Genomic DNA, 27,466 nt, shown 5'->3' with positions numbered 1-27,466 from the left:
CAGTCCAAATAAGTTTCATAATCAACGCATGAAAAACTCAATGCACCCCAAGTGAGAACAAGATGAAAAGGAAATATTCCCAGCTGAGGGTTATTAGTGTCGACTAGGATTTTAGTTGGAAGAATTTATTTTTTTGTCCAAGCAAGATTATGGAAATTGAAACTTCAATTGAAGCTGCTTTCAATGAGGCAGCCTCACTTGTTGAATCTTCTGCAAGCAACAACAAGGGTACACATTTAGACGACAAATTGATGCTGCAGCTCTACGGTCTCTACAAAGTGGCCACTGTTGGGGAGTGCAAGGATCAGCAGCCAAGTATTCACTTTAATCTTAAATACCTGCCCACTTATTTTATTTTCGGAAAAAGGAGGATTGATTGATTAAAAGCTCTTTATTCAGGCATATTCAACATGAAGGCGAGGTGGAAATGGTCGGCTTGGAAGGAATTTTCCAGCCTCAGTAAACATGACGCCATGGTCAAGTACATTGAGGTCGTGAAGGAGTCATTTGGCTGGGAACCCAATTCCAATCATCATGCACAACAACGACCCCCTTCTTCCTCAAACGTTTTTATGATGGGCAATAGCGTGAGCTCCTTTGCAATTCCGTCGCCTGAGGAGGACGTGGACGAAGAATCCGATCCTGTGTTTGCATGGGCCAAAGATGGTGATCTTATCAAACTGAGGGGATGGCTGGAAAATAATGTGAATTTCAACGCATTTCAACTGTTATGACTATTGTAATTTATAATGCAAGTTGGCTTTTATTTTCTAACGCATAGTTCACTTTTTCTCTAGGTTTCAAAAATCAACAGCATAGCTGATTCCAATGGATTAAAACCGTTACATTGGGCATCTGACAGAGGGCATCTTTCCACTTGTCAACTTTTACTGAAGTTTGGAGCTAATCCTCACGTTGTGGACAATGACGGAATGACGCCTTTAGAGTATGCCGAAACATGCGACCATGCAGAAATTGTCGCTCTGTTAAGAGGAAACACGTTATGACCGCATCACACTCATGAAATTTTTTTAGCGATGATAAAAAATAAGTAAATTTAAGCTTTGAATTCAAGGAAATGAAACAAAATTCTGTAATTGTTCTTGTATGTTTTGCCAGACTTTTATTTAGAGCTTGTTTAATAATGTTTAATATCCGTCATACACATACATACATATAGTTGCTTGTGAGCTGAAGTACAAATCTATTAATGAGTACATATATATGATGAAGCACATTTTTTTGTGTAGAATATTATCTTAAATATTACAGAGTTATCTTTAGTATAGTTTAATTTAATGATATCACACCAGTCAGAAGAACCCCGAGTTTTATAGTACGATCAGTCTACAAATCCAGTTCTACTTTCAGAAGACATGTCTTTTGTTTGCTTGCATGTACGCACGTTCTTATTAGGCGTACAATGCACTAGCTCATAAAAAATCAACTCGTCGGTAATGATAACTGATAAATGTCAATATCACAGCACTATAGTCATCGTCATTATTATACTAATGAGAATCCTTCATTATGCTGGATTGCTTGTAACACCTTATACTTTAAGCGTTCTTTCGTCTGGTATTTTGGAAGGTCTAGAACTGGAAAAGTTACATAAATTGTGATCAATATTATTAGGTAATAATTATTAATATACATACTTATTGTACGTATGTGTGTAATTTGTTTACCATTGAAACATGTATGAGCGACTGGTAGATACCTCTCGTCACCGGTTGGTTGAATGCACATCTGCAATTATTATAATAATAATATTATTAATATGTATCAGCAAGTGTGCACATGTAAGGAAGGGCTGATAAGATTATAACTGTGCTACCTTCAATGTTTTCATCCCCAAAATAGGAATTCTATCACTTCCAGTCAAGAATAAGAGGAACTGTTTCTTTTCTGGCAAACTCATTTCGTGGAATACTTCCCAAAATAATTTAATAGTTGGGTCATCCACTTTGTACCCCCCTTTATACGTGCAATTTCGTTCAAGTTCCCCCCAATCGTAGTCTTCATTTCCAGTAACCTGAATGACAATAAAAATAAATTAATAAATTAATCAACCTTAACTAAACCCGTATTAATTCATTGAGATCTAAGATTGTCTGAAATCTTGAATGAAAGATACATTTTAGTTTTGTAAAATATTAGTCATGCGACCCAAGATGTCAATGGAGTAATCCATATAGTTTCTGAGAATGAAACTAGGCTATACACATATGTGTACAGGGTATGTATACTAACCATTGCTTGGAGTTCTTGAGCGTGGAATAGCTGCAACACAGTACTACCACAAACTCTTTGAAATCCTTGCTTAAAGGCTTCAAACCCCCTGCTGCATGAGTAAAATAAGAACATTGTTATTGAATTGATTGAAATCATCTTTTATTATTTCTACTCTCCTTCAAATGCAGTGGATTATACTATACCTGCATGAAACATGGAATATGTAGGACAAATACAGCTCCACAAATTCATTCTTGTTTTCCTGGGTCACAGTAATATTGGATCCACCAGGTTTCAACGGAACCGTTTTCATTTCTCCGAATTCTTCCCTTGTAATCTCAAAGTGAAGGGAGAAAACCTCTTCAAAATCTGCCTCTCTAAAATAGAAAACAAAATTATTATAAATTGGCAGACTAACTTAAAAGAGACAAGTGTAAAAAAAATAATGGCATGTCAATATACGTACTTGTACCCCTGGATTTGCTCCAACGATCGTCCTTCTACAAACAATTATTGCATTTTATGCAATTTAGGAGTGATATCTGTAGGGAAAGTGTATAAGATCAAGTGAAGATTAGCTAACCTGTAGGACATAGTTCTTTCAAGTCTTGTAAGTCTACTTTCTCCTCCAATAGTTTTTTGTACAACGCAACAGGAAAAGGAAGACTGATAATTGTGAAATTATAGATGGCCAACCCACATAGCAGGCCAATCAATAAATACATGACATCTTCTTCAAAGGACCCCTCATTGAACCACATTAGCCTGGACTCTTCAAAGTGCTTGAACATTCCATATTTTGGATCAAGAATTTCACGAATGAGTAGAAGGAAAAACTCCTTTTTCACTCCGCCAGCATCCTCAGCCTCTTCGCCAATGAACTTAATCTGTTGATACGTTAAACACATAAAATGTATAAAGAACAAACTTCTTTTTGGTTATATTACCGATAAAATAATTTTCAATTTACTAACCTTCAATGGCTTTTTCAGATCATGGGTATTAAGAGTGTAAATTTGGTTCAGTACATCATTCACTAGATTGTTTCTTGAAACGTTCAGTACCAAATATTGGGCTTCTTGGTGATCAGCAGAACTCGAAAACATTAAGCTACTTATCGATTGGTTCATTGCAGATTTCATTGCCGTCTGCATTTGAAGTATCTGATCAGTCTACCAATTCACAATAAGATGTAGGATTATTATGTAATGATTATTATTCTTAATGTTTTTACCAACATTCAAAAATAAAGTACCTGTAATAACAATGTTTTCGCTTGTGAATCAAAAACAAAAGGAAAGTCACAAAAATAAAAGACACGAGTCTGCGGTTTGCGTTGAAGCCAATTGAAATAATCCAGACGCACATCAACCTAAAGATAAGCATGACAAAAAATTGCAATCTTCAATAATATTCTCATTATCCAGTCGGCATTGTCACTCACCTTTGACGTTAACTGAGGTATAGCGAAAGTATGATATGATAACAGAGAAAATGTCCTATTCAAATTGTTGAGCAGGCTATATTTCATCAAAATATATAACATCAAGTGGCAATCCAAAATCGTATTATCATATAAATAATAATAACCTCACCTTACAAAACTGAGGCAAATTTTCAAGGCATGATCTTTCTGTTGAAAAAAAATGAGTTTGCGTTCATTATTCAATGCTAAGAGTAAAATATTTAATCTATGTGGTCCCGCTACCTATATTATCCTTGGAAGCTTTTGTTGTACTTTTAATTTACCTGATTTTGACTTTGATTCTTGTCATCCAGGATCGACACAATTGTTTTCTTATATACTGATATAAGTCGAACAACGTGATCCTTGGGGGAGAAGTATAACCATCTCACAACAACTGCCACTAATTGTGAGGATAAAGATTGCAGTCTGTCTGCATAAAAGATTGGAAGTAAAACATTGGAACCTGCACAAAATGTTAACGAGCATGAGACTTAATTTAATGTTTGACACAAGACAAAAAATATTATTATAGTTTTTTATTATTTAATGATCTTGCCTGCGTAAAAATTGGGTATGAGAGGAAGTAAGACATAAACTCTCAAAACTTCTACGTGTTTCAATTGATGAGGCAACTTTGGTAGCAATTCTGAAAATATCCATTGTTCAACATATTCCCGCAACCCCACAGATTTGATATTACTGAGCTTTGATAATACAGCTTCAGCCTAGGAAAAGTAATTATCATTTTAGTTTACATTTCTTATATTTATTTTTTACTACATGCTTCTTCTTTATAACAATAAGATATGTCATATAGCTATATCATATAGCCTATATGTACGAACCTCATAAAGATCAACACCCATGTTCTTCCCTGGAAAAATGGAAACAAAAAAATTTGTGAACTCGTTGCTATCAGTTGTGATGTGAATAGTTGTGATCGTTTTTTACAGTGTGAACTTAGATATTCATATAATTTAAATCATTGTGTGCGATCTCCTGTTAATTTGTAAACTTTTTGCCAACAATAGTAATATGGTCACTCACATGTGGATGGTATGTGTCTGTTATTGGTCATCAAAAATGAACCATTCCAAATACCCGGAGAAGCAAACACTGTTTCAGCTATTGTCATCAAGTCTTGATTAACAGGTTCCTCTGTAATACAATTAAGTAAATGTATGTATATAATTAAATTATCTGAATGGGATACAATTAACTGTAATTTGGTGGGAAACTCACCAGCAGAGCATATTTCCGTAATATTTCTGTTGGTTATTGTCATTATTTGTTGTCGTCCACCAAATTGACGATAGTCACAACTCTGCTGAACCACTCCATTTTCCTTAACTGATGCTGATGGAAGCCCGTGAATACTGACCATGACCATACTATGGTCACCTCCCGCATAAATACAGTCAACCACAAATGGCAATGAAGGCACCTTGGAAAATATTCAAATTTTTGGTTAAACACAGATTTTGATTATTTTTGTAGTTCTCGTTTCAATTTTCTGAACTTGTGTATACATAAAATGGCGTATTCTTATTCCCACTGGTAAATCCCAGCTGACCACTTGAATTCAACCCGAATGAGTACAGTTTATCATTTGTCCAGCATAGTGTATGGCACCTTCCACATGCTACTTGTGTTACACACTTCCCAAAGTCCAAGATTTTACGAGGTAACACTTCATTAGACGCGCCACCATGGCCCAACTAAGTCAAGATTAGTACATGTATACGTGCTGTTCTTACGAATAAACAATTCTATTAATAAAAAGCAACACTTACCTGACCATAAGCTCCACTTCCACAGGTGAAGACTCCACCATCCTATAAAGAAAACCAGTTAAGTCAAAAATGCGCTTGTATAGCAATACAATGCATATATTAAAAGAAGGATCAACTTGTGTAAGACAATTTATACTGATTGACTTACTTGAGTTAAGAAAGCAGAGTGTTCCGAGCCAGCCGTTATGTAACATACTCCTAATGACCTCAGGGTGGCTAGTTGAGTTGGTTGACATTTGTCGTCCGTGTCGCTGACTCCTGTAAAAATCAAAATGTTCAAAATAATCATTTTGAAATTTTATTACCTATTTCTATTAATTATTATGCAAAAACTAAATCAAAGAGAAAGTCTATGATACTCTAAAGTAAATACATGCAATATCATAAGGAGTGGGTTTCAAGCTCTGTTCGATGTCACATCAATCATTTCGATTCGTGGTTGGCTGACATAGTCTCCTTCGACTTTCTAATCGTAAGCTTGTTGGCATCATAAGAATTTTGATTCAAATGCGAAACATAAAAAATGCTAACCGAGTTGACCACATGAATTTTTGCCCCAGCCATAAACCGATCCAGACACGCTCAATGCGAAAGAATGAAATCCGCCTACGAGTTAAAATATTCCAATCAAACATTTGACCAATTAAACATTATTGCTGTAACGGTTGTTGTAATATTAATAAAACATACCAGCAGTTATTAATGCAGATGGGAATCCTATGAGCATTTCCACTAAACAAAATTTTGTTTGGCTTGGACCATTAGCATAACCCAAACCTAGCTGTCCATCTAATTAATGAGATATTCAGTTAATTAGTTTTAGAGTTAAACGCTGTATAAAAAGAATATATTAACTTAAGTCAAACTTACGGCTATTTGAACCGCAAGTGTATATCTCCCCAGCATTGGTGAGCACCTGGATGATGAGAATAACAGAATTAAAAAAAGAATAGTGGCTAGCAAATGGTCGACCTATAAAAATTTAAACGATGGTTATACCATGGAATGGAAGTATCCTGCAGCAACTTGCACCACAACCTATAGCCATTAAATATATGCAGTAACAATCACAGAATGCACTATAAGGATGTATTTTAGGGAATTAAGCCAATAAATCAATCTGTTAAGTGCCTTTGTGCTAAGTGATTTGACCATTCTTGGGCGACGTACTAATTTATCCTCCTTTTTCTCATTTTGAACTCCTAGTTGTCCTACAAAAGAATTATTTCTGGCTAATCTTGGTACAATACACAAAATAAAATACTACTCTGTCGTACCGTGGGAGTCGGAGCCCCAAGAAAACACTGTACCCCATTTGTCTACAGCAAGGTTATGCGCGAAACCAGCACTGATTTCTACGATAGGGCTGTGATCAAGACCTTCAACTTTTTCCGGTCTAGTCCTACCCTTGTCATGTCCAAGCTGACCATCTGTAAATTAGCGCGGCATCATAAATAACTTTCTCTAACATCCGCAATCACACACGCAAACGTAAGAATGTATTGGTAAATTTCCCTTACGGTCATTGCTCCCACAAGACCACAAAGTCCCATTGTCCAGTAGAAATATGGTATGAGATTCTCCACAAGATACTGAAACGACAAGAAATGCGTGTCATCCAATTTATTGACCTCTATATATGTCTTGAATTAATTCCTACTAGATTTGACGCATCCTCCTGTAGAAAAGTTCAGCCCCCTTGGTTCGCTAACGTGCTCCTCTTCTAGACCACCCAAGCCCAACTCCCCATTGACCGTGTTTCCCCAGCAAAATATGGTTGGGTTGTTGTAGGTAACTTTTTCAGAGTTGTCTTCCTCCATCATGACTGGTGAGACTGGTGATTTGTCCATTAAACCCTCAATGTTTTTCTGCAGAGTAAAGCTAACATTTGACAAATCTTCCATTAAAACGTCCTCCATCTTGGTGACATGATAATTGTTTAGGGTGGAGATGTTTCAGCAATCGTGTCACTCAATACTTCTGCTACCAGGGGTCCAGCTCCTTAAATTTTCCATAATAATTGCTAGTCAGTTTATGTAAAAGCACTTTGAATTTAGTCAATCTTATACACATTTACTATGTGTGTTTTTATCTGGTGCCAATAATAACGATAATAACAACAATAATAATAATTATTGCGAGAATAAAATTATTATTCTGGCACAACAAACTATTCAGAGTATTTCTACAGTTTCCTTGCCTCTCCATTCATTTCAAAGAACATCTATGTACCCAATTGGCCATTTTAATTATTTGAGTAGGACCCAATTTTGAGACTGATTCCATTGCATATTATTGATTGATTGTTATTCAACAAGCAACATATTAATACAGACATTACACATAAATTTTGACCAGCAACACGCCACACACTAATTCAGTTTCAAGTTTGTCGGATCTGCTCAACATAACAGAGGACAAATAAATTGTATGATGCGTAATTAGCAAACTGTACGGTAAGCCATACAACTTATAACACTTACCACAACACCCTACAAACTTTGAGGACCAGTTATGTTATTATTTGTCTCTTGTCTTCAATACTAAGAGTGCAATAGGCAATACACAATAGTGATCAGTCATAAACAAGGTTTTTGTCGCTTTGTCGTAGGTCAGGATGTACAGGGTATTAGAAGAACTCTCATTTTGCAACTTGAGCTTGACAAACTTTCCCAAAACGTAAATCTTATTTCATGTTTATCTAAATGACCAATAAGCTGACCAATCTCATCACCAATTTGGCTGGGAATATATAACTACTCACTCTGTCCTAGTCTCGCTACGAATTCCTAGTGTAAAAGTTCACTCGTCTGCTGAACTAAAACTATAGCACAACACTGCTTTGTAAATAAAATATCTGTTGCAAAAAATTGTGATAGAACATCATCAATCGAAGTTTGTGGATACTGCTGGAAGGATTTGAGAGATTCACTTTGTAATTGGAGCTCTCGACGACTGACTGAGTCCATCATCATTTCGTCCCACACTCAGCACGGTCGCATCCAACAATAATAACACGTCTCCCACACCTCACACCTGCCACCGTGTCGTATGTAGAAGCACTTGCAGAAAGTTATTTAATGGCAATTCAGCGATTTTGTCAAATTACTTGGTAATATATATATAAGTAAACTTGGTAAGCCTAATTGGTGCTAAAAAGGTCCATTGCATAAAAATTGCGTTTAAACCAAATGTGATGAGCGATTGAGTAATAACTGATCAGGCGAACTGTTAAAAACCCAACAATTTGGTAAAAAAGACGTGCATGCTAATTATTCTGTTACATCATTAGCAGAAAACGCTGTACATTGATTATCAAACTATAGATGATTAGGTTGCTAAAATGAGAAAAAGGGGACATGGTGTATGGGCGCAGTAGGGCAGTGGTTGGGTGCTGATTCTTCCTTGCTATTTGGATTTCCTCCGTCACAGATATTTATTAGTTTGCGAACTCTTTCCACGATATTTTTATGCAATTAACTAACTCGAGGTTAACTAACTTCTCATCAAGTCAACTACATAGTCTCTGCTACCACTGCTGTGTTTTATTAGTAAAAGAGGATTCTATAACGATAGAGCAGGGATTTCCTTTACTACATGATCAGAACAACAGTTGAGCAGGACATTTTGAATTTCTGAGTATTCTCATCTAATTTATTGTGTTACTCTCGGGATTTTATCTGTAAGTAACGGTTTGTGGTAGTGGTGATATATTTCACATTTTATATTTTAGAAATCCTTCTGATAAATACAAAAGACAGACGGAAACTAACACGTGTACCATGTCAGCAACAATTTCCAACTTTTGAAGGGTTTGTTTTTTATAGGTTGCAGAATACGAGTTATCCTGAACTAAGTAAGCTGTATTCATAACTTAAGACGACCAGGGTGAGACATTCCATCGGAATATTATTCAAAAATGGAAGGCAACAAAGATGAGGCAGAGAGATGCATTGACTACGCTCAACAAGCCTTCAATTACGGTGACAGAGCAAAAGCTGAAAAGTTTTTAAAGAAAGCAGAAAAATTATACCCCACACAAAAGGCGAAAGATTTATTGACGCTGTTGAACAAGTTGGAGGAAACAAATGCTTCGACTAATTCAAGTTCGGATGATGTGAGAAATAGAAGAGGTTCGAGTGCATCAACTCCAAGTAATTTCGTCAATAAACACATTAAGTTTCTATCTATTTATAATGTAATTTATACCCTTAAAGAATCTCCCCGAAAAGAATCTTCAGCGGGTGGTGATGCTAGTTCCTCCAGTAAATCCAGTGGACCTGAGTACACCCAAGAGCAACTAGCGGCTGTGAAAAAGTAAAGTGCATTTCAAAGTTTCAAACGCCGGTCATTTATTTACTATCAACCACGAAACAAATATATTTTCATAAATAGTGCAAAATTGCACAAAAGGTTAAAAAATCATTTTCTGATTTTCCAATAACAATTTTTTTTAATAAAAGGTCCAAATATAGATGTTAATATTTATATTTTCTAAACCCCTAAAATATTGAGAAAAAAATGAATTTTTTTTGGCAGTAGACACGACCATAAAATGCCCTGACAAGTTAGAACTCAATCGGGTGCAAATTGAAAGATTCGTTTAAAAAAATGAATAACCGGCCTTTGATACTAATTAATAATCTATATGAATGGTGATTCATGTCTAACGGTTCACTATTTTGTAGAATTAAAGGAGCAAAAGACTACTACGAAATCCTCGGGGTGTCTAAAGAAGCCACGGACACGGACTTGAAAAAGGCGTATAGAAAATTAGCTCTACAATTTCACCCAGATAAAAATAAGGTACAGGTTTTTTGATTTGCTGTAATGCACTGTATAATTTATTTCTATCAACGTTCCTTTACAGGCGCCAGGTGCTACAGAAGCGTTTAAAGGTATGTACCGTCACATCTTTTCATACAATGTTTTGTAGTGTGGATTAAACATTCATATCTTCCCTTGATCATCAGGTATCGGCAATGCCTTTGCGATTTTGAGTGATGCAGAAAAACGAAAACAGTATGATCTATACGGCGGTGAGGGGACTTCTCAGTCCCCATCTACTTCGCATAGACATTCTTCTGCTAACCAGTATGAATATGGCTATAGTCGTGGCTTTGAGAGTATGTGACCTGTTAACCAATTAACTTATGATATTGCTACTATAAAGTATAACATATATGCCTTTGAATACAGGTGACATGACTGCTGAAGAACTTTTCAACATGTTCTTTGGTGGTGGATTTCCTTCGCAGTCTGTATATACGCAAAATAATCGTCGCCGAACTCGATTCTACTATGCAAACTCTGGTCATAACCAAGAAAACGCTAACCAAGGGGAGGCCAACAATGTGACGGTTGCTCTACAAGTATTACCGATTCTATTCTTCATTCTTGTTACTCTGGTCTCGTCGTTTTTCGTCCAGGACCCTGCCTACTCACTAACTCGAACGCAAAAGTAAGTAATTTAGCATGGATTTTATAAATTGCATCTTTCCTTGAATTAATGTCTAAATGGACTTTGTATGTATTTTCTTAGATATAATGTAAAACGAGCGACTGGAGAACTGGAAGTGCCATACTATGTCAAGGAAACATTTGTTGCTGATTTTCAAGGCAATTTAAAACGACTAGAGGCTGGCATAGAAGAGGAATATATCTCCAACCTTCGTAATGAATGTTTCAAACAGCGAAACTACAAGGTACTAATTTAGTTAAAGTATCATTGCATTTGTACTAGACTGAGTAATTATGACGTTGTTTAAAACAACTAACTAACATGAAAATGTATGCTTTCCATTTTGGTATAGGAGCACTTAGTATGGAGAGCTAAAAACTTTGGGGATGAGAACATGCTAAATCAGGCACGAGATATGCAGTTATCGTCTTGCGATGCCCTCCACGGTCTTAGACAAAAAAATAGAATATACGGTTAATTTATATTGTTTATAACCTGCACATCAAAAGTAAAATAAGGCAATTACTCGAACAGTGTGTAATTATCTCGGATTTTATATATCTTCTTGTGAAAATTTTTACTGTATTCAATGCGTTTCTGTCAATCCGTATTTTCGTGCTGCTCCATGCGGGCGGGTGAGTGGGTGGTAGCTCCGAAAGGATTGCCTAATTTTGTTTACAGGGACACACTTTTTGTCGTAGTCCTTCTAGTCTTAATGTCTAGTAAGATGATGCGTATGTGTATAAATACGAGCGAATTAATCTTATGGTTTTACTTTATATTAAAAAATTTTACCCTCTTCATTTTCATCAATAGCAAACACGTTGCAAATACTCTTGCGATATATCGTAAGTATAAGTCATTTCATTTGTAATTTGTTTGAACTATGTATGAATCAGTCTCTGGTGAAAATGATGTCAAAATATATGTTCATAATTAAAATACATATATACGACGCAATTCCGCAAGTTTTTTGAGTTCCCGTCCACGCCACCCCCTCACTCGGATCCCTACACATTTCCGCCATGTAGTATGTAGCCGAAGAGACGAAACAACCTTTCGTAAATATGTTATACATTATACACCCCATGAAAAATGAACCCATTACAATGTAATAAGGATATGAACTGATTTATGGATTTGTGTTGTAAGAACCTATCTTATCGCATAGTAATAATATAATGTAATTCAATAAGTTATTCAAATGTACATATATTTGCCCTTGCTTATTCTTCTTCCAATGGATATATTATCTACCGTTAAAGGAATTCAATAAACCCTTTGTTTTCGCTATGTATAGTAAATATCCATCATCATCATTTATTAATATTCACCATACATATTCAGAGCAGTAATTGCATTATCATCATCATCAACATCATCAACATTATTTATTTCAGAGTTGTTTTTTAAAGCTATATACCATCAATAACCAACACAATATGTATATGTCGCTTTCGTTTTATATATAGTGTTTTCTCCCATCATCACCTTCATCAAATTTATTTTTCAAAATGCTCCTGTCAATAGATTTCAATAGTACTCAGCAATTCAAATTGAAGAAGAAATTGATTCTTGGAGTTGAGTATATCATACAAGTTAATTTTTATTTAATGAAGTATAACACTGACCAAAAAAACATGATACTTTATGTAAAGGGAGACAGTGTAAGAAATATACTTGATCCTCGATGTGAACTGATCATTATACAGATTATTATTGCATTTAGTTATAGAGTGCAAAGTGTAGTAGACGAGAAAGGGCTAATGCTTTCTCTTCTAATTTTAGCTGTTTTATATGAGAGTCACAATGGTGATGGTACTTTTTGATTTTTTTTTACTTCCTTTCTGAACGATTTTATAGCACATGTAAGGACGACGAAAGACACAACTAAATAAAGTCAAAGAGGGGGCAAAATTGGTTGATATTTAGGCTTCTGCCTCCGCATCTGGCTTCTTGTCCTTGGTCCACTCTGGTTTGACCTTGGCCCCTGCGAGCCCTGTAAAGCGTGAGAAATTAATTTTTCAAATATTTGACCTCCACCCCTAAATAAACCGTTGATAGAAATGTATGTATACCCTTCTCCGCCTCCTCCATGTCAAACTCCTTCTTCTTGGTCTGCTTCAGCTGGTTACGGAAGTTGAATTCGGCAGCCTGGATGTCCGATAATGTAATCAGTGGATTGGTAAGTACATTATTATAATAATTTGCGCATCATCTCCGGATTCAGAGTGAATGCACAATAAATACCAAAATGATGTAGTCTTAAATGATGTAGTATGTAATTAATTATTGCGTGCCTTCTTTTGGAGCTTGGCGAACTTGTTCTCGTACTTGGACACCTTCTTCAAGGTTGGCTTTACGCTGAAAGAGTAAAAATGAGACGCATTCAGCAGTGATAGAGAGGAAGCCGAGACCATTTACTGCTTACAATTTTCCACGCAGATCGTTGACTTGAATATTCAGCTCGTTGATCTATAACATCAGGCAACATGTTACTAAAGTATACAAAAAGAGTTATGTATTAAGTGTTGATTAGCATGTTAATGAGTTATCAGACACGGTGAGTTGAAGGCATTTGTTATTATTCTTGGAATTAGAGTCTAAATGTAAGAGAAGCAGAGGCAGGTTACTTAACACTCGAGTAAAAGTGAAAGCGTCTGGAAAGCAAGCACAAAGCTCAACAAATTTTGTGGAGAAAGAAAGGAGATGGAAAGAAACCAACCAAACACACCTCGTCGTTGCGTCGGCATTGATTTATCTCTCGTCTACAGTTACTGTTCTATATTTATTAGCACAAAATGATGACACCAACCAACCACATCTATGGCATGCAGTTTATAATCAATTTATTCTAGATAAATGAACATAAAAAGCAAAATTAATGAAGAATTGCAGTTTTTCGATAATACTTTCACCTGCGGACTAATAAATTGGTTCTCATTTCGTGATGACTTAAAATACCAATTAACTTTTTCATTAACTTATCGAGTTACCAAACCAATTGTTTATCACATACGTACTTGAAAGACTGGACAAACACCTCATTTATAGAGTTTAGCATAGTTTAGCTAATGCAGTAGAAATCGATTTGATGTTTTTTTGCAAACGATTTATAGTATGTTGTATGACTTGACGAAATAACAGATTGTTGAAAAAATGACTGACAATTGAAGACAAGTATGCGAAAACATGGAGCATTAGTATTTCGGACAAGAAATGATCGCTAAGTAAGTACTTAGGATTACGAAGTTATTTAGTTGAAAGACGTTGGAGAGAGTTGATGGTAGTACTATAGTCTAAGATGGATAAAGCCAATTTAAAAAATAATGTTTAATGTTTATCACTTGATTGAAGTGATCAAATTTTCAATTCTTGATAGCTCCTGAAAATTTGTACTAATTTTATTCTAGACATTAACAATAAAATTAGTGATACTAATTTGCTTGCATTTAATGTGTTCTATTCTAACAGTTTTAAAAATTAAACGAGCGAAAATTAAAAAAAAACTTATACGAGTAAAAGAATGTATTTGGTTTTAATCGTCAGCGTTGATTGTGATTGTATCAACATAAAAATACGCAAATTCACAAAAAAAAATCTCAAGAAATAAAAATAGTAAAAAAAGACACTACATTCTAATAAGCTAGCTTGCAGGGAGAAATTTACTTCTCAGTCTGATTCTATTAAACTTCGACCTTCATCATCACCATCCACGCTGTGGTTTTACTTTTTACTTGAGTCATTTCATGAAGTGATTTTCATGCAACAAAATTTATCCGGTGTGAATTTGTCATGAATCTGCGGATTTGGAATATGATATAGCCTATTATCCCTGACGATAGAGTGATTTCGAGCTGTAAACAGACCAAGCAACAGAGATGTTTAAAATAATACAATTATCACCAAAACCAGCCGAGATGGTAATAATGCTCCGTGTAAGCTAGCCTATTAGAATAAATTTTGAGTGTCGACATGTCTCGAGAGGGGTTGTCAAAAGCTGTGACCCCGTGTATCAGACGTCAATACCAGTACGTATCAAAGAATTTCGGATGGAAAGAGGGCAAATAATAACGATGGGGTTACAATAAAATCTGTGACCATCAAATGAAGACTCCACCACCATGAGCTGACACTCGAGCATTTTGGTGCAGAGTCATATTGTCGCAATTTGTGTAGCCAGCCAAGTACATCAGAAAACGTAATTAAAGTAACAGTACAGTAAATAAGAATGAAAGGTGATATTAAGCTCTACATACTATTGCACTAATAGGCATTATTATTGGGTAATTACTGTGTCTCATCATGGTTTAAGTATTTACATCGATCGCTACAGAAAACCTGAACGAGGGCACACAATTAAAACCATCAATAATTGGTCAACCATTTTCTACCCAAAAAAGAAAACAAACCTGCGAAGCAACAAGATGGATTATATAATAATAACAATTGTAAGAATAACGGGAATAATACGGAAAAGACGAACTCATCAACTCGAGAACATTATGCTTAGAAGTTGTACCAGTAAATAAATAATACAAGCCTAATACCATTAATATAATTATGCATTATTATTATGTCGCATAATCTCAAAATTTGCTATAAAAGCCCCAAATCACTCTTCGTCAGCTTTTTTAGACCACATACAGCTATTCAAAAATCTAGTAGAAAAATCCAAGTCTGACAAAGTAAAAAAATGTATAAAACTGTTCTATGTTTTTTTAGCAGCACTAGGGATTAAAAATTACAGCCGTTTATTACTTTTGTACTGTACAGACATAATTAAACGGAAAAGTGAGTGCGGGCAACCATTAGAAATTGGGCCACGGCAATTAGACAAGTTACCATCTTATAATAACAGAGAAATAGTATAGTAAAATAAGGTGGCTGTGAGAAATATATACCTCGTACTCTTTCCTTCGCACTGTAGGGAATACAAATGAAAAGGAAATGAGTGAAAGGGTTGCCTCGTTTTATTTCAAACAAAGAGATCCATATAAAATTAAGGAGACAATTAAATTAAAGGGGCATAATAGATATGTGACAAAGTACTCTCACAGGGTTTCGCCTACCTTCATATTCCAAATCCCATTTCTGAGACTCACATTGCGCTACACGTTCGAAGTACTGTTGAAGAAGTGCTCTAACATCGTCTGCGCATAATCAAATTGGATAATTCAATGGCGATAGTTCAATTACTTTCTCCTCATTGTTCAACAACCAATCACTGGTACAATTTATCCATGTTTATTCACCTCCTCTTTTTCTCTTTCTCCTTATTCATACTATGCATGGTACATAATGCACCATGTATGTGCGATAGATATGTGGAATGCATAGAGTATATACTTTGGTCAACCTGTCATGAAGTAAAAATCTCCCTGCAAACCTGCATCTTTGTCATATTGTTATTATCATTACTGAGACGTAGTTTGCGTGGGCATAAAACAAGCGATTTCAAAATGTCGGGGAAAACTGATAAGGATATCGACCACAATAGTCAGTCTTGCACATGAACTTATCATCATACCACCACGACATTCTGAATTTTCTACATCACTACCACGCTTTTGGTTGCGAGCTCTCAATCAAAAGTCAATCACGCTTTTTGTCAAAAATTGATATCATTTGAATCAGCTTAACTTAAAGAGGCATCTATATAATCGTGTTATGCTAATAAATAAATAAATAAATGAATAGTGGGCGCCAACTATACATTACTACATTATGTTGTTGTACAGCCTCTACTTTGCGACTTGCATGATAATGGAAATATAAGTAATACATTTTATGATTAATTATTTATAAAGAAAAACAGACTAATCATTCAGAGGATTCCTTGTCAGTCATATTTTACCTCGTAATCCTTGACTCGAGATTGCCACTCAAGGTCATACTTGTCTCCTTCTAATCTTAAAATTTTCGAATGGTACTCCCTGCAAACTGTCTGCAACTCCGCTAAAAATCATAGAGATAGTATCCATCTTTCAGCACAAAAAATGGCATCTCCTTAGGTCGTACACATCTTCTACTGTGATGCATATGTATACATATTACCTATTAGGCATTACGTATTTATTTGTGTACAACTTAACCATGCTATGCACATTAATCATAAGGTAGGTGTATACTCAAACTAGCGTGCAATGCGCGAATCGCTAGTCCCTTCACTACATTTATGGTACAACTTGGCAGGAGTGAGGAACGTGGGTCAGGTCAGGTCAGATGAACCGACCCTGACATGCATTTTACTATGAACAATGGTGGCAGGGTTTTCACTTTTCATTGCTGACATATTCTCATGCAGGAAATTATGGGGAAAGCAACAGAGTTGTAGAGTCAATAGAGTTTGATGATAGACGAAAAAGACACGTGTGTAAGTGGGGAAGAGAACAAGGGTCCAATCAATCTCAATCGCATAGGGACACGAACCACATTTTCAAGAAATCCTTATTTTTGCATTCCTGAGTCAAAGGGAAGGGGAATTATTCGGTAAAAAACTGAAACCACACCCTCGCTACGAAAGATATTGGAAGGGGCCAGAGAGCATTACTGGATACAATTATATTGGGTGGACACAAAGACCTACGTCGTATTCTTTTCTTAATGTGGCGTACTCCAGGTCCCATTTGATACTCTCCAACTCATCACACTTCGCCTTATACTCCTGCACGATCGACTTCAGATCGCCTAATAAATAGTCAACATAGGCGTAATACAGGAAATAATAATTAGAAGTAAGGATCGGCATTCTATTGTACTTCTTATGATGATACTTCTTATTATGATACGGTATCTATTGCAAATTTAATAATATATTCGACCCCGCAGTATTTCCATTCTTTCAACTCGAGCTCAACTTTCCATTCCTCCTTGCACAACTTCATATTATTATTAATTACATTTTGTCATGTATCAGTAGTATTATATATATATTGGTATGTCTGGAAGTGTGGGTGAAAGCAGTCTGGTGAATATGGTGTATTTAATTTAAATAAAAATATATGCAACTTATATCAAAAGAACGAAACAGTTTTTGATAACAACTCAAGTAAAAAAGCGACTACGAATAATTGAGCAACTAAATTGTTTTTTAAACTTGTCAACCAAAAAAATAATCAATCATTTCCAAATCATTCAAGACATTAAAATATTCTATGAAAGAACGAACGAACGAAAGAGGAGTGTAGTTTCAATTCAAGTATTAACCAATTCTACATATATACTTTTACTCTAATTACGCAACATAATTTGATATATAACTCATGCACTTGCAAAATAATCATGACTTAATTAGCAAGTGTTGTTGGTGTGCGACGGTGTGTATGGTTTTTGTGTAATTGTTTGTTGGTTTTTTATGGTTATTCTATGTTAAGTACTTTACTTTTAATTGTGATGAGTTAATAATAAGTGTGTGTAAATGGTGTTTGTGAATGTGTAAGAAAGTGGAGTTAGAAAAGGTGTACGTGTGTAGTATGTACGTGATGGCCAAAGGCTTTGGGTAGACCATCCCAAAGTAAGGTATATTGAGTAAAAGAATTAAATAAAATGTGCGAATGCATCCAAAGACATTCTCATTCCATAATTTTTTAGAGAGTGTAAATATATTTATATAGCGCTGTCAATCACGTATATCAAATACTCATCAACCTTTTGGTATTAATTCTATTTGAGAATATGTGGCGAAAAAATATTACAAGTTGAGTGAGTATTTGACTGACGGGATGAAGGAAAGTGGTGAAAGTGGAGATTATGTTTTGTCGTGCATTCGCCTTCTACAGCTATTATAGCAATCGAGCTAACACTGACCATGCTTGATTTATTGACATTGTGCAGCAAAGTGCTGCAGTTCTAACCTCAAAATCTTTTCGAGACACGGCAAATTCTGTCGAAAAACATGGAGGTGAATTTAATTAATGACCATCAAATTGCTATAATTAAGGATGCCCGGGTACCGGGTAATTAAATTTACCCAAATCGTATTTAGACTCTTCCAGCCCGGAAATTTTCTGGTGGTATGCCTCACATATTTTTCTCACTTGATCTGCGTGATTGATATTTTGCATAATAATAATAAAAATAATGGCAATACATAAAAGTCATGCAAGAGTGCAGATACATTCCTGGATTTTCCACATCTTCCATTTAAAATGCGAGTCGCCATTTTTTAAGAAATTTTATAAGGTAAAAAGGAAATCATGATGTCGGAAATGGCATCAACATTGAATTTAGGAGATTGCCCGTTACCTTCACTAGCGTCGTCCACGTTCTTGGGTTTCCCACAACGCTCCTCGATGATCCGCCTGTAATAAAATAATGTCCGAAATTTTGTCGACCTCTGACCCTTTTTGCTGTCTCTTTACCATGCATAAGTATGTATTCAATAATACTTACCTTCGCTCGGCGGCCTTACGTTCTTGCTCCTTCTTCAGCTCCTCGGCAGCCTTTTTACGCAGCAGGAGTCGGAGTTTCTTCTTCCTCTCCCTGAAAATGCAGAAAGATGCAACCATGTAGAACCATATGAAATTTCAATAGTAATAACTAACAATTTTTGAAACCGAGTACTTACGGGGTCATGAAACCCTTCTTCCCCTTCTTGGCGGCCGCCTGCTGCTCCAGACGAGCTCGTACCTCTGCCTTCTTGGCATCGATAACCGCCTGCTTCTTCTTGCGCTGTGTCAACCATTTGCATACCACAAACACTTAGAATTGCCTCCAGACAGAACACTTTTACCACGCGACTTATGAAGGATGTGCATGAGCATGACATAACATTTCCAGCTTCCGGGACGTATATGCACGTGTCCATTTCGATTGAGATGATTTTTAGATAATTTACTAGACGACTATTTTAAAACTCTAAGCATTTGAACGTATAAAGCTGAGCTAGTAATAGTATAATCTCATCATATAAAAATCGTACAAGATTGATGGTCTGAAAACATTTTCCCGAGGAAATAAACTACAAAGATAACCAACATGTAAATAAATAATAACTCGCATTGACAAGGAGCATGACGGAGTGTGGAATATTATTATTGAATTCTGTTTTACACATGTCGCAGTTGTGAGAGAGAGAAGGAGGATGAAGATATGGACCAACTACTTCCGCTACTACCACGCGAATATGTAGTAGCGTCTTGAAGAATGTTTGCTTGGTTCTCACTTGCTGTTACTGACGTTCTATATTTAGCCTGTATTTATCTCATCAACTGCCAAATGTCTGCAATTCTGCAGGAAAAATGATCTAATACGAGATGGAATGGAGGTGTAGGTTTAAATTAAAAATTGTTGACGGAAATTTTCACTACTAAATTTGAAGCTGTAAATTACTGCTCTGCTAAAACAGGGGGTCAATTGACGATAGTGAAAGGTTTCTCGTAAAATCATTAAATAAAGATTTTTTTTGTGAGCACGAAATTCTGAGATGACTAATCGTATTTACGCCGAACGGAAAATTCTTCTTAAAATTTCTACGAAGGTCACTGCTAATGTTACGTATGTATCTACACGAAACTTTTCTGAGCACTTTTGGGAATGTGAAAGCGTTGACAAGCAAATGGCTAGGAGTTTCTGAAATCAACAGAAAATGTGTCACACTTAAATTTTGCATTTATAAATAAATAAAAATCCGTTAACAAATGTAAAAAATTGCTTTCCACATAGAACATTTTGATTAGAGAAATAGTACATACTTTTAAATAATTAATCTGGAGAAAGTGGGTGAAACAAAAAAAGTTACACGAATATAAAATTGTGTGACTTACCTTACCTCGTCGTCCGCCATGGTTGTTATCGAAAGTGGATTCTAGGTCTAATTGATCACTCTCGAAATCAATCTGGTAAAATATATAGCACACCAGAATTAGCTCCTGCTCACGTATGTAGTTGAACTGTCGATAGGGAACTACGTGTGACTAATATTAACAAGCACCATACTTATTCTCAGAGAAAATAGAACGACTAATTATGTGAAGATGACAGTGGCGTTTGTGAGTGGTCAAAGTGTGGAGCTTGTTGCAACCATTGGTAAAACTTGGTGGGGGTGGTAAATTGGTAGGTGGGTGGGGTTGGACAACGAAGGGGAAACACTTACTTACCTATACTCCGCAAGAGAAGAAACTGGAAAGCAAAAGCAATGGCTGGGACGAGGACGGAAATGCAGACCGGGGGCAGAAATAGCACCACCACTATCTTCGCCTGCTCCTTATTTGGGTTGTACCACTTTCTATTTTTACCCAGCAGCTCATCCGCACAGCACACGTCGACTGAACGAAGATGAGATGCTCCGAATTTTAAAACAAGCCCAAATTAACCAACTTCCTTTGAAATGAATGTCTTCTATGCTTGCTCATTCCTGCAGAATTCTTGTACGGGAAAACGGGACGGAATTCAGGATGTGCGTGGTGTATGCATATCAATGCAAAAATTTTCGCCGACCGACCGTCCCCGATCTCTATTTTATACCAATCGCAGATAACTTTTTGCTCAAGATCTCAATGAAATTCTTGCGTGCTAGTAACTTAGTTTTTGTATCAGTCGGGGCGTGACATGTTTTGAATGGCTAACTTTAAACTGGTCTTTTCCATTTACAAATTGAGCAAGAAATGTTAGTTATTAAGTTTTCTATCCAGGAATTATTTTTTAACAGAAATTTTATTGTGTGTCGATTAATCCTGCACCCATTAACATAAAGTGTGACACGCACACAATGTAACAAACGAAACAGTAAATTCCATGTACACATGTGAAAAATATTTTTAATTTCCAACCATGTTTCTTCAGCGTAGAATTTATTCGTTAATATATATATGAGTAATAAATAATCAAACTTGTAAGCCAGATATTACAGAGGAAAAATAAGAGTTAAAATCCAATCGAAGTAGGAATTGGCCTAAATATTGACCGCTTTGGGGATTAATTGCTACCCCTTTCAGTAAATTAAGCAAGAGATCCATATGTCGCCGAAAATCGTTGGAATATTCCAAAATTTCTTCGGAAACCCCTTCATTGATTGGAATGTTCTTCACTTCAGACAATTCTAGACGCTTATTTATAAAGCTGACAAACTTGTTACAAACTTCAATGATTTCTTCCACAAAATGCCGCAGCTGAAAATATAATTTAAAAAACATTGGATACTTTATTAGATCACAGAAATATTTACAGACACAAAAACTTTTACCTGTTTCGAACTTCGAAAAGACTGATTCAAAATATTACTTTGGAATGTTGCATGTGCAACTCGAATTTGTTCAAAATTATCACTTTTTACAATTGCTTCAGACAATTTTGCAAACTGATATTCTAATACGTCTTCCTGCATATTAGTTTAAATAAAATTAGACTACACCCTTATGAAATTATTATTGTCCCACCAATGTTCATATTACCTGTAAAAAATGTTGCAGGTGGTCAATAAAATAACTCATAACGTTCCTCAATTCAGCAGGACCTTTAGGTATTGGGAATCTGAACACTTTCCTCGTATTTACCCACAATAAATTCAAGTCCAACTGCAAGCGACGAACTTGTAACAAAAATACAAACAATTCGTTGTATTTTTTAATTGATTCTTGAGTAAATAGGATATGCAAGGGCCACTCGTCTTCCATTTCCAATCTCATACTTGCAATACAAGAGGACAAGGATTTAATAACGATATCTAAAATATACATAATGATGTAATAGTAAATCATGCTCTCTGTATACGTAATTAAGACTAATAAAAATACCTGGAGGAGGTTTTACAGATATTTGTATGCGTTGAAATATTTCTTCTTGAACTTGAACTCTGCCCGCAGCCAAAACAAAAGCGGATGCCACATCTAGAAAATATATAGTTTTATGATAATTAAATCTACGTAGCAATTCAAAGTTCATTTCACTCGAAAATAAAATATAAGTTGACGCACCTGAGGCCAAAGCGTTTTTGGAGTACGAAATTCCTTTGAGATTCAAGAGAAAGTCATGAAACAACTCTCCTCGTCCCGTCAAATAAAAATCTTTAACGATCCCAAGGTGTTTTTGTAAATCAGTCTCGGTCACCACCAAGTGATGCAAATCCTATCGTACATACACAAACATAAAAACAGATAGAATTATTTATGTTAATGGTACCATTGCAGATAACTGGTTTTTGTTGCGTACCTTGCCAACTGCAGTCGCTAATTCTACAATAGCATCATCCAAGTCTTCAATCCGGAATGTATCTAAAGGCAAAGTGGTCATCCTTTTGGAAAATTCTTGCTGTTTTGAGTTCAAAGTCATCTTGGTTTCTACAAAAAAAGGCACGCAGTATTGATTATTAATTCTTTAACAAAAAAAGACATAGTATGTAATAATTGTGTTCACTTTCAGAGTTTCGAATTATTCCGATAGCATATCCAACAAATAATATTCTCTCAGTCAAAGGAACCGGAAAATGTGAAGGAACCACCGAAAAATTTACAATATATTTGCCATTTGTTTTATTTGTATCAAACTTTGGAGGTTTGAAAATTCCATCCACTTCTGTTTCAGAATTTGCTTTATTTTGAATGAAAAATTCTTCGCGAGGATCAAATAAGCTTCCAAACACGACCCAATTTGTGATCTGCTCATATAATGCTCTATTCACCCAAGGGAGCAATCTGATATATAGAAATATAACTAAATTGTAATTTATTACCGTACAATAACATTGTAATAATATATAACTTAAATTACTCACGGGCTTAATTCTTCCTGCAGTTGAATGTTCATGTCGTAATGTTTTTTGACGATTTCTACTATCACACCCGAACTTTTAGTTTGTGCTTCGACCTCCATGATAAGAGACAGGAGGACGAGGAAAAGTGGTCGAAAGGGTTCCAAGTATGCCCGAACATGTGTCATGGTCGTGTACGGGTCCTCCAAAATTAAGAGCTCCAACTTGGGCACCATTTTTAAGTACGTGTCCAAAATTTCTTGCAACCCATTACACAAAGAACTCACAAAAATTCCCGTGGGGCCTTGACCTTGAGCTTGGGATGACATTGAGACTGCAATACAATTTAGAATACATATTGCAGTCAACTTCATTAAGAAAGTCTTGTTAAAAATATTAAATAAGTTGCGTTGCACTCACCTTGTTCATAATTTTCTATAAATCTATCAATTTTTTTGTACATTGTGGCAATCTCGAGAATGTCGCTGATTATTTTAAATTCTGAAGAATGAAGGAAGGGGGCTTCAATTAATTCTTTAGCAATCTGTCCGCAAATAAAGAAATATAGCAAATAAATTCATAATTAAACACAACCATGTTTATTGTTGCGGTTTTCATAATGCAAAGTTTGCATACAGATGAATATATTATAATTTTACCTTAAAAGTGTCGCCATCAAGGTAAAAGGCACCTCCACCAAAGCCCCTGAGGGCAAATATAAGTTCGTGGAACATTTTGAAATACAATTCTAGCAATTAAATATTTAGCATCATGTTTTTTAATTATATTATTATTTATTAATTAATTTGATTTGTTATTCTCGCTCCGCTGTGGAGAGACCGCTGTAATATTTGATCCAATTGCGGGTTACGCTGGACATGTTACCATTGCGTTTTGTAATACATTAAATTTGATACATTGGGATCAGTATTATACGCAAATTAAATTATTAAATGATATGAACGGTCACCTCAAAACTACGATTGCAATTGTTTAATAAATTTGGTTGGTGATCATGATCATAATTTGACAATACCACATTACATGCATCGTTCAACATTTAGAGATTTTAAATATTTTAATAATTTCAGCACATTCCCTTTTGCGAGGTTTATTTCCATGCCGGAAGTGGAAGAGAATACCTACGCAATAATGAAATCTGATTAAGTTTCACAAATTTCAATTAATTAAGTACAAGTGTAAACTTTAATTACATGATGTTAGCCCATGGAATTTTTCCGGAAGTGTGCCAATCCAAGACGCGATTCTCGGTGTGTTCCAGCCAAAAGAACTTGATTGTTGGGATGGCCATCTGAAAATTGATGTATCACTAATTATATATATATGTTGGGTACGTATAGTGGACCCTGTTATACTTAGTATTAACATTATTAACTAACGTCACTCCAAACGGCTCGATTGTGCAGGATCCATTGCAGTTCCAACTCATTGTTCATGGACGTAGCAATTTTTTCCGCTTGTTTCAGGTGCTTGTCGGCTTCAACGTTTCTGGACCTGATTTTGTAGTAAAATGCCATCAAATGCAGATGCCTAGCTTTCATCACGGGTGCCACTTTGGTCGACTTTGTTACAGTTCGCATCAATTCCTTTGCAGCATTTCTTGCCTGGAATACAAAGATTTACATAGGTTCACATACATAATTTTTTTAATACACATCCACACAAGCGCTAAAATATTTGTAAACACTTGGTTTCGATACCTTAGCAAAATGCTGGTAACGCTTGCAATCCAAGTAATGATTAACAAAAATTAGTTGACACTCTAGCATTTTCAATTCGGCCGATGCACTAAGGAAAGTTGACAGTTTTGGACGATGGGACTCTGCAGCCGCCAGCCATTTTGTTGCCTGCTCCCACCTCGAGTAACGAGCATACCACTGGAAACAATTGAACGCATATTTCATTTACATATTTATCTTGGAATAATAATTAGCTAATTATTGTTATCGTTTTGCGTGAATTGAATTTATATGAATTTATATAATCTAAAGCGTGCGAATAAACGGTAAGGGTACTGGACTACTTACTACTGCCAAGGACGCCTCCATTGTAAACAACACTTCAAAGTCTCGATAAAGATTTCCTTCTGCCGACCAGTCGTTGCTGAGCACAAAATTTTCGCAAGCGGAAAATGATTCCAAAGGATAAGCGGTTTGGAGGAGAACTAAAGTAAATATCGCAAGAAAAACAATTGGTCAAATAATCCAAATACATAAAACTCGAAATTACTCACGGTCCAAACAAAGTGCATAGTATACGGCCATAGCTGTCCAGTCATCCTCCTCTTCCGCAATGTACCTGGATTAATATGGTTTTCAGATTTGAAACACAAATAAAAAAACTCTTAAATGAAATTTTTAAATGTACCAAAGTTTCTGAAGAGCTTCAACTAGCTCTGGAATTCGAAGCCCCATGAGCAATGTCATGGACAAGGAAGGAAGTAGGCGAACCATTAAACTGTTGTCATGAATCGTTTGAGCAATTCTCAACCCAAGATACGCGGCTGCAAAAATACATAAATGTATCTGTAAGTTGTTACTTATAATATTTTTATTTTATTAATCTTCGTATTTACAACGCTTTTGCTGATACAAAAACAAAAAACTTGATATTATATATTGTTTACTAACCTTCTGAGGCTTGGAAAATCTCTCCTCGACAAAGGCGACTGTAGGCAATTGCATGAAAAAGTCCCGCAGTGGTCAACAGTCCTGCGGGGTCCAGCTGCTCATTGCTGGTAGCGAATTCTTCTCGAATGATATCCAGACTCAACTTTTCATACTGTTTAGCATCAGGATGATTTGACATTGCCGTATGAGTTGCCATCATGTTGCAATAAGCGGGGATCAAGTCGTGCATAATGTCTCCGTAGCGTTCTGCCGTAACGACTTCCCAAATGCTGACAAGTAATGCCATGTCCAACTTCCTGTCTTGTTTAAAGATGGAATGAAGGTAGCTCAAAATTCTGAGTTTCTTTGTCCAAGTATCTTCTTCTGCTTGAGACTTGGCCCCATGAGAAAAACAACAAGACATGTAGCGAGATGTCCACAGCATTGACTTTGCTTTGAAGAGAGACGATTCTTTCATCATTTTGCTGTCGTTGTCAGGAGTTAATGTAAGTCCCAGCCGTGTCAAAGAGTGCAGAAAGAAATCTCGCGATTTTGCATACACACCAATCTCGAAGTATGCCAGGCCATTTAAATATTCGAGATGACCTTCAATTTCAGAATCGTCAAACTTGATGTCATCGGGATCTTCTTTGTCCGGTCGTGCCACACTCCCTGACTGAATAGATTTAAGGAGTCCTGCCGCATCCTGGGGATCGGATAATTAAATTGTATATTACGTAAACAATGATTAAATTATGAGACTACAAATTTTTGAGGTCAAAATTATTATTAAAATTGCAGTAATTGAGTTAAATTTATTTAGATATCAGGGCAAATTAACTACTTTCAAAAACCGAAAACGGTGACATGGGAAGAATGCAAGGATATAGTGCAGGTAAGTAAATGAATTCGGTCTAATATGTCCAGATGAGAAAAAACACTTGATGCTATGAAAATGGTGACGACCGAGGGTATTACTAGGTATATGTAACTTATGCTCAAAACCACGTTTCCAAGAAATGATACAAGGGAAGAAGTTGTGACTAAATTCTATTGCATCGCAAATAGCGTAGATATTAAAGGTGAAAGTAACTTGGTCTTTCCTATGCTCGATTTAGACCAAAATGATCGTTTTCTACTTTCACCCAGCCAAGCTTTTTTGAGACATTTTTGGATAGAAGCAGAGACTAC

At 35.8% G+C, this 27,466-nt stretch overlaps 6 protein-coding genes across 12 annotated transcripts; 2 read left to right on the top strand and 4 right to left on the bottom strand.

Moving 5' to 3' along the window:
* The first annotated feature begins 70 nt into the window (after positions 1-70).
* On the top strand, positions 71-1,305 carry LOC110846017 (acyl-CoA-binding domain-containing protein 1). Of its 2 annotated transcripts, none has more exons than XM_022092610.2 (3): positions 71-315; positions 400-704; positions 798-1,305. In XM_022092610.2, exons 1-3 carry the CDS (start codon positions 150-152, stop codon positions 1,005-1,007), a joined length of 681 nt encoding a protein of 226 aa, XP_021948302.1. In that variant the 5' UTR covers positions 71-149; the 3' UTR covers positions 1,008-1,305. The 2 variants fall into 2 exon arrangements, with proteins under 2 accessions (XP_021948302.1, XP_035705018.1); XM_035849125.1 differs by having other exon boundaries at positions 388-704.
* LOC110846014 (probable E3 ubiquitin-protein ligase HERC4) lies at positions 1,107-8,389 on the bottom strand. Its single transcript, XM_022092605.2, has 28 exons — positions 7,980-8,389; positions 7,157-7,497; positions 7,017-7,088; positions 6,774-6,926; positions 6,628-6,707; positions 6,496-6,534; positions 6,367-6,412; positions 6,187-6,285; positions 6,028-6,102; positions 5,645-5,754; positions 5,497-5,538; positions 5,233-5,421; positions 4,946-5,147; positions 4,751-4,861; positions 4,549-4,577; positions 4,260-4,428; positions 3,985-4,166; positions 3,831-3,868; positions 3,680-3,755; positions 3,491-3,607; positions 3,210-3,407; positions 2,819-3,122; positions 2,702-2,735; positions 2,439-2,612; positions 2,254-2,344; positions 1,838-2,035; positions 1,689-1,749; positions 1,107-1,598 (listed from the first exon to the last, which is right to left on the bottom strand). Exons 2-28 carry the CDS (start codon positions 7,413-7,415, stop codon positions 1,507-1,509), a joined length of 3,240 nt encoding a protein of 1,079 aa, XP_021948297.1. The 5' UTR covers positions 7,416-7,497; positions 7,980-8,389; the 3' UTR covers positions 1,107-1,506.
* An 87-nt stretch (positions 8,390-8,476) lies between these two features.
* Positions 8,477-12,250, top strand: LOC110846015 (dnaJ homolog subfamily B member 14). Of its 3 annotated transcripts, none has more exons than XM_022092608.2 (9): positions 8,477-8,608; positions 9,324-9,650; positions 9,714-9,813; positions 10,185-10,302; positions 10,367-10,394; positions 10,470-10,622; positions 10,696-10,957; positions 11,039-11,201; positions 11,310-12,250. In XM_022092608.2, exons 2-9 carry the CDS (start codon positions 9,416-9,418, stop codon positions 11,433-11,435), a joined length of 1,185 nt encoding a protein of 394 aa, XP_021948300.1. In that variant the 5' UTR covers positions 8,477-8,608; positions 9,324-9,415; the 3' UTR covers positions 11,436-12,250. The 3 variants fall into 3 exon arrangements, with proteins under 3 accessions (XP_021948300.1, XP_021948301.1, XP_021948298.1); XM_022092609.2 differs by lacking the exon at positions 8,477-8,608 and adding an exon at positions 8,715-9,178 and having other exon boundaries at positions 9,324-9,629; XM_022092606.2 differs by lacking the exon at positions 8,477-8,608 and adding an exon at positions 8,721-9,178.
* A 7-nt stretch (positions 12,251-12,257) lies between these two features.
* Positions 12,258-21,217, bottom strand: LOC110846018 (troponin I). Of its 4 annotated transcripts, none has more exons than XM_022092613.2 (11): positions 21,058-21,217; positions 20,730-20,796; positions 19,527-19,630; positions 19,352-19,441; positions 19,205-19,260; positions 18,930-19,001; positions 18,814-18,842; positions 13,389-13,432; positions 13,258-13,321; positions 13,036-13,111; positions 12,258-12,956 (listed from the first exon to the last, which is right to left on the bottom strand). In XM_022092613.2, exons 2-11 carry the CDS (start codon positions 20,742-20,744, stop codon positions 12,886-12,888), a joined length of 621 nt encoding a protein of 206 aa, XP_021948305.1. In that variant the 5' UTR covers positions 20,745-20,796; positions 21,058-21,217; the 3' UTR covers positions 12,258-12,885. The 4 variants fall into 4 exon arrangements, with proteins under 4 accessions (XP_021948305.1, XP_021948306.1, XP_021948307.1 ...); XM_022092614.2 differs by lacking the exons at positions 18,814-18,842; positions 18,930-19,001 and adding exons at positions 15,862-15,881; positions 16,030-16,110; XM_022092615.2 differs by lacking the exons at positions 18,814-18,842; positions 18,930-19,001 and adding an exon at positions 16,815-16,915.
* Positions 21,218-21,594: 377 nt separating this feature from the next.
* Positions 21,595-24,441, bottom strand: LOC110847512 (gamma-tubulin complex component 4). Its single transcript, XM_022094461.2, has 10 exons — positions 24,305-24,441; positions 24,066-24,189; positions 23,670-23,979; positions 23,312-23,589; positions 23,108-23,235; positions 22,873-23,023; positions 22,693-22,785; positions 22,351-22,622; positions 22,143-22,277; positions 21,595-22,068 (listed from the first exon to the last, which is right to left on the bottom strand). Exons 1-10 carry the CDS (start codon positions 24,377-24,379, stop codon positions 21,784-21,786), a joined length of 1,851 nt encoding a protein of 616 aa, XP_021950153.1. The 5' UTR covers positions 24,380-24,441; the 3' UTR covers positions 21,595-21,783.
* Positions 24,442-24,632: 191 nt separating this feature from the next.
* Positions 24,633-26,767, bottom strand: LOC118434814 (adenylate cyclase type 10-like). The gene is made up of 8 exons (XM_035849118.1): positions 26,297-26,767; positions 26,034-26,169; positions 25,900-25,964; positions 25,694-25,830; positions 25,367-25,543; positions 25,046-25,270; positions 24,860-24,957; positions 24,633-24,787 (listed from the first exon to the last, which is right to left on the bottom strand). Exons 1-8 carry the CDS (start codon positions 26,754-26,756, stop codon positions 24,757-24,759), a joined length of 1,329 nt encoding a protein of 442 aa, XP_035705011.1. The 5' UTR covers positions 26,757-26,767; the 3' UTR covers positions 24,633-24,756.
* Between the last annotated feature and the right edge of the window lie 699 nt (positions 26,768-27,466).

This window comes from Folsomia candida, unplaced genomic scaffold (assembly GCF_002217175.1).
Source record: "Folsomia candida strain VU population unplaced genomic scaffold, ASM221717v1 Fcan01_Sc003, whole genome shotgun sequence".
Taxonomy (NCBI): Eukaryota; Metazoa; Arthropoda; class Collembola; order Entomobryomorpha; family Isotomidae; genus Folsomia; species Folsomia candida.
The sequence above is the reverse complement of the archived record's forward strand: the minus strand, read 5'-3'. Positions and strand labels throughout refer to the sequence as shown.

What these genes read in the sequence shown, in the direction of transcription:
- LOC110846017 (XM_035849125.1), top strand. Translation starts at nt 150, where the DNA reads ATGGAAATTGAAACTTCAATTGAAGCTGCTTTCAATGAGGCAGCCTCA. An exon ending in GTGCAAGGATCAGCAGCCAA is followed by an intron (nt 316 to 387) that starts GTATTCACTTTA and finishes ATTGATTAAAAG; the next exon opens with CTCTTTATTCAGGCATATTC. An exon ending in GGGGATGGCTGGAAAATAAT is followed by an intron (nt 705 to 797) that starts GTGAATTTCAAC and finishes CTTTTTCTCTAG; the next exon opens with GTTTCAAAAATCAACAGCAT.
- LOC110846014 (XM_022092605.2), bottom strand. Translation starts at nt 7,415, where the DNA reads ATGGAGGACGTTTTAATGGAAGATTTGTCAAATGTTAGCTTTACTCTG. An exon ending in AGAATCAAAGTCAAAATCAG is followed by an intron (nt 3,869 to 3,984) that starts GTAAATTAAAAG and finishes TTTTTTCAACAG; the next exon opens with AAAGATCATGCCTTGAAAAT. An exon ending in GAGCAAATCCAGGGGTACAA is followed by an intron (nt 2,613 to 2,701) that starts GTACGTATATTG and finishes TTTCTATTTTAG; the next exon opens with AGAGGCAGATTTTGAAGAGG.
- LOC110846015 (XM_022092608.2), top strand. Translation starts at nt 9,416, where the DNA reads ATGGAAGGCAACAAAGATGAGGCAGAGAGATGCATTGACTACGCTCAA. An exon ending in TTCACCCAGATAAAAATAAG is followed by an intron (nt 10,303 to 10,366) that starts GTACAGGTTTTT and finishes GTTCCTTTACAG; the next exon opens with GCGCCAGGTGCTACAGAAGC. An exon ending in TCAAACAGCGAAACTACAAG is followed by an intron (nt 11,202 to 11,309) that starts GTACTAATTTAG and finishes ATTTTGGTATAG; the next exon opens with GAGCACTTAGTATGGAGAGC.
- LOC110846018 (XM_022092613.2), bottom strand. An exon ending in AAGAAGGGTTTCATGACCCC is followed by an intron (nt 19,442 to 19,526) that starts GTAAGTACTCGG and finishes CTGCATTTTCAG; the next exon opens with GGAGAGGAAGAAGAAACTCC. An exon ending in CGTAAGGCCGCCGAGCGAAG is followed by an intron (nt 19,261 to 19,351) that starts GTAAGTATTATT and finishes ATTTTATTACAG; the next exon opens with GCGGATCATCGAGGAGCGTT.
- LOC110847512 (XM_022094461.2), bottom strand. Translation starts at nt 24,379, where the DNA reads ATGTTCCACGAACTTATATTTGCCCTCAGGGGCTTTGGTGGAGGTGCC. An exon ending in AATAATTCGAAACTCTGAAA is followed by an intron (nt 23,236 to 23,311) that starts GTGAACACAATT and finishes CTTTTTTTGTAG; the next exon opens with AAACCAAGATGACTTTGAAC. An exon ending in CAAAAACGCTTTGGCCTCAG is followed by an intron (nt 22,786 to 22,872) that starts GTGCGTCAACTT and finishes TATATTTTCTAG; the next exon opens with ATGTGGCATCCGCTTTTGTT.
- LOC118434814 (XM_035849118.1), bottom strand. Translation starts at nt 26,756, where the DNA reads ATGATGAAAGAATCGTCTCTCTTCAAAGCAAAGTCAATGCTGTGGACA. An exon ending in CTATGCACTTTGTTTGGACC is followed by an intron (nt 25,831 to 25,899) that starts GTGAGTAATTTC and finishes TATTTACTTTAG; the next exon opens with TTCTCCTCCAAACCGCTTAT. An exon ending in ATTCCATGGGCTAACATCAT is followed by an intron (nt 24,788 to 24,859) that starts GTAATTAAAGTT and finishes ATTATTGCGTAG; the next exon opens with GTATTCTCTTCCACTTCCGG.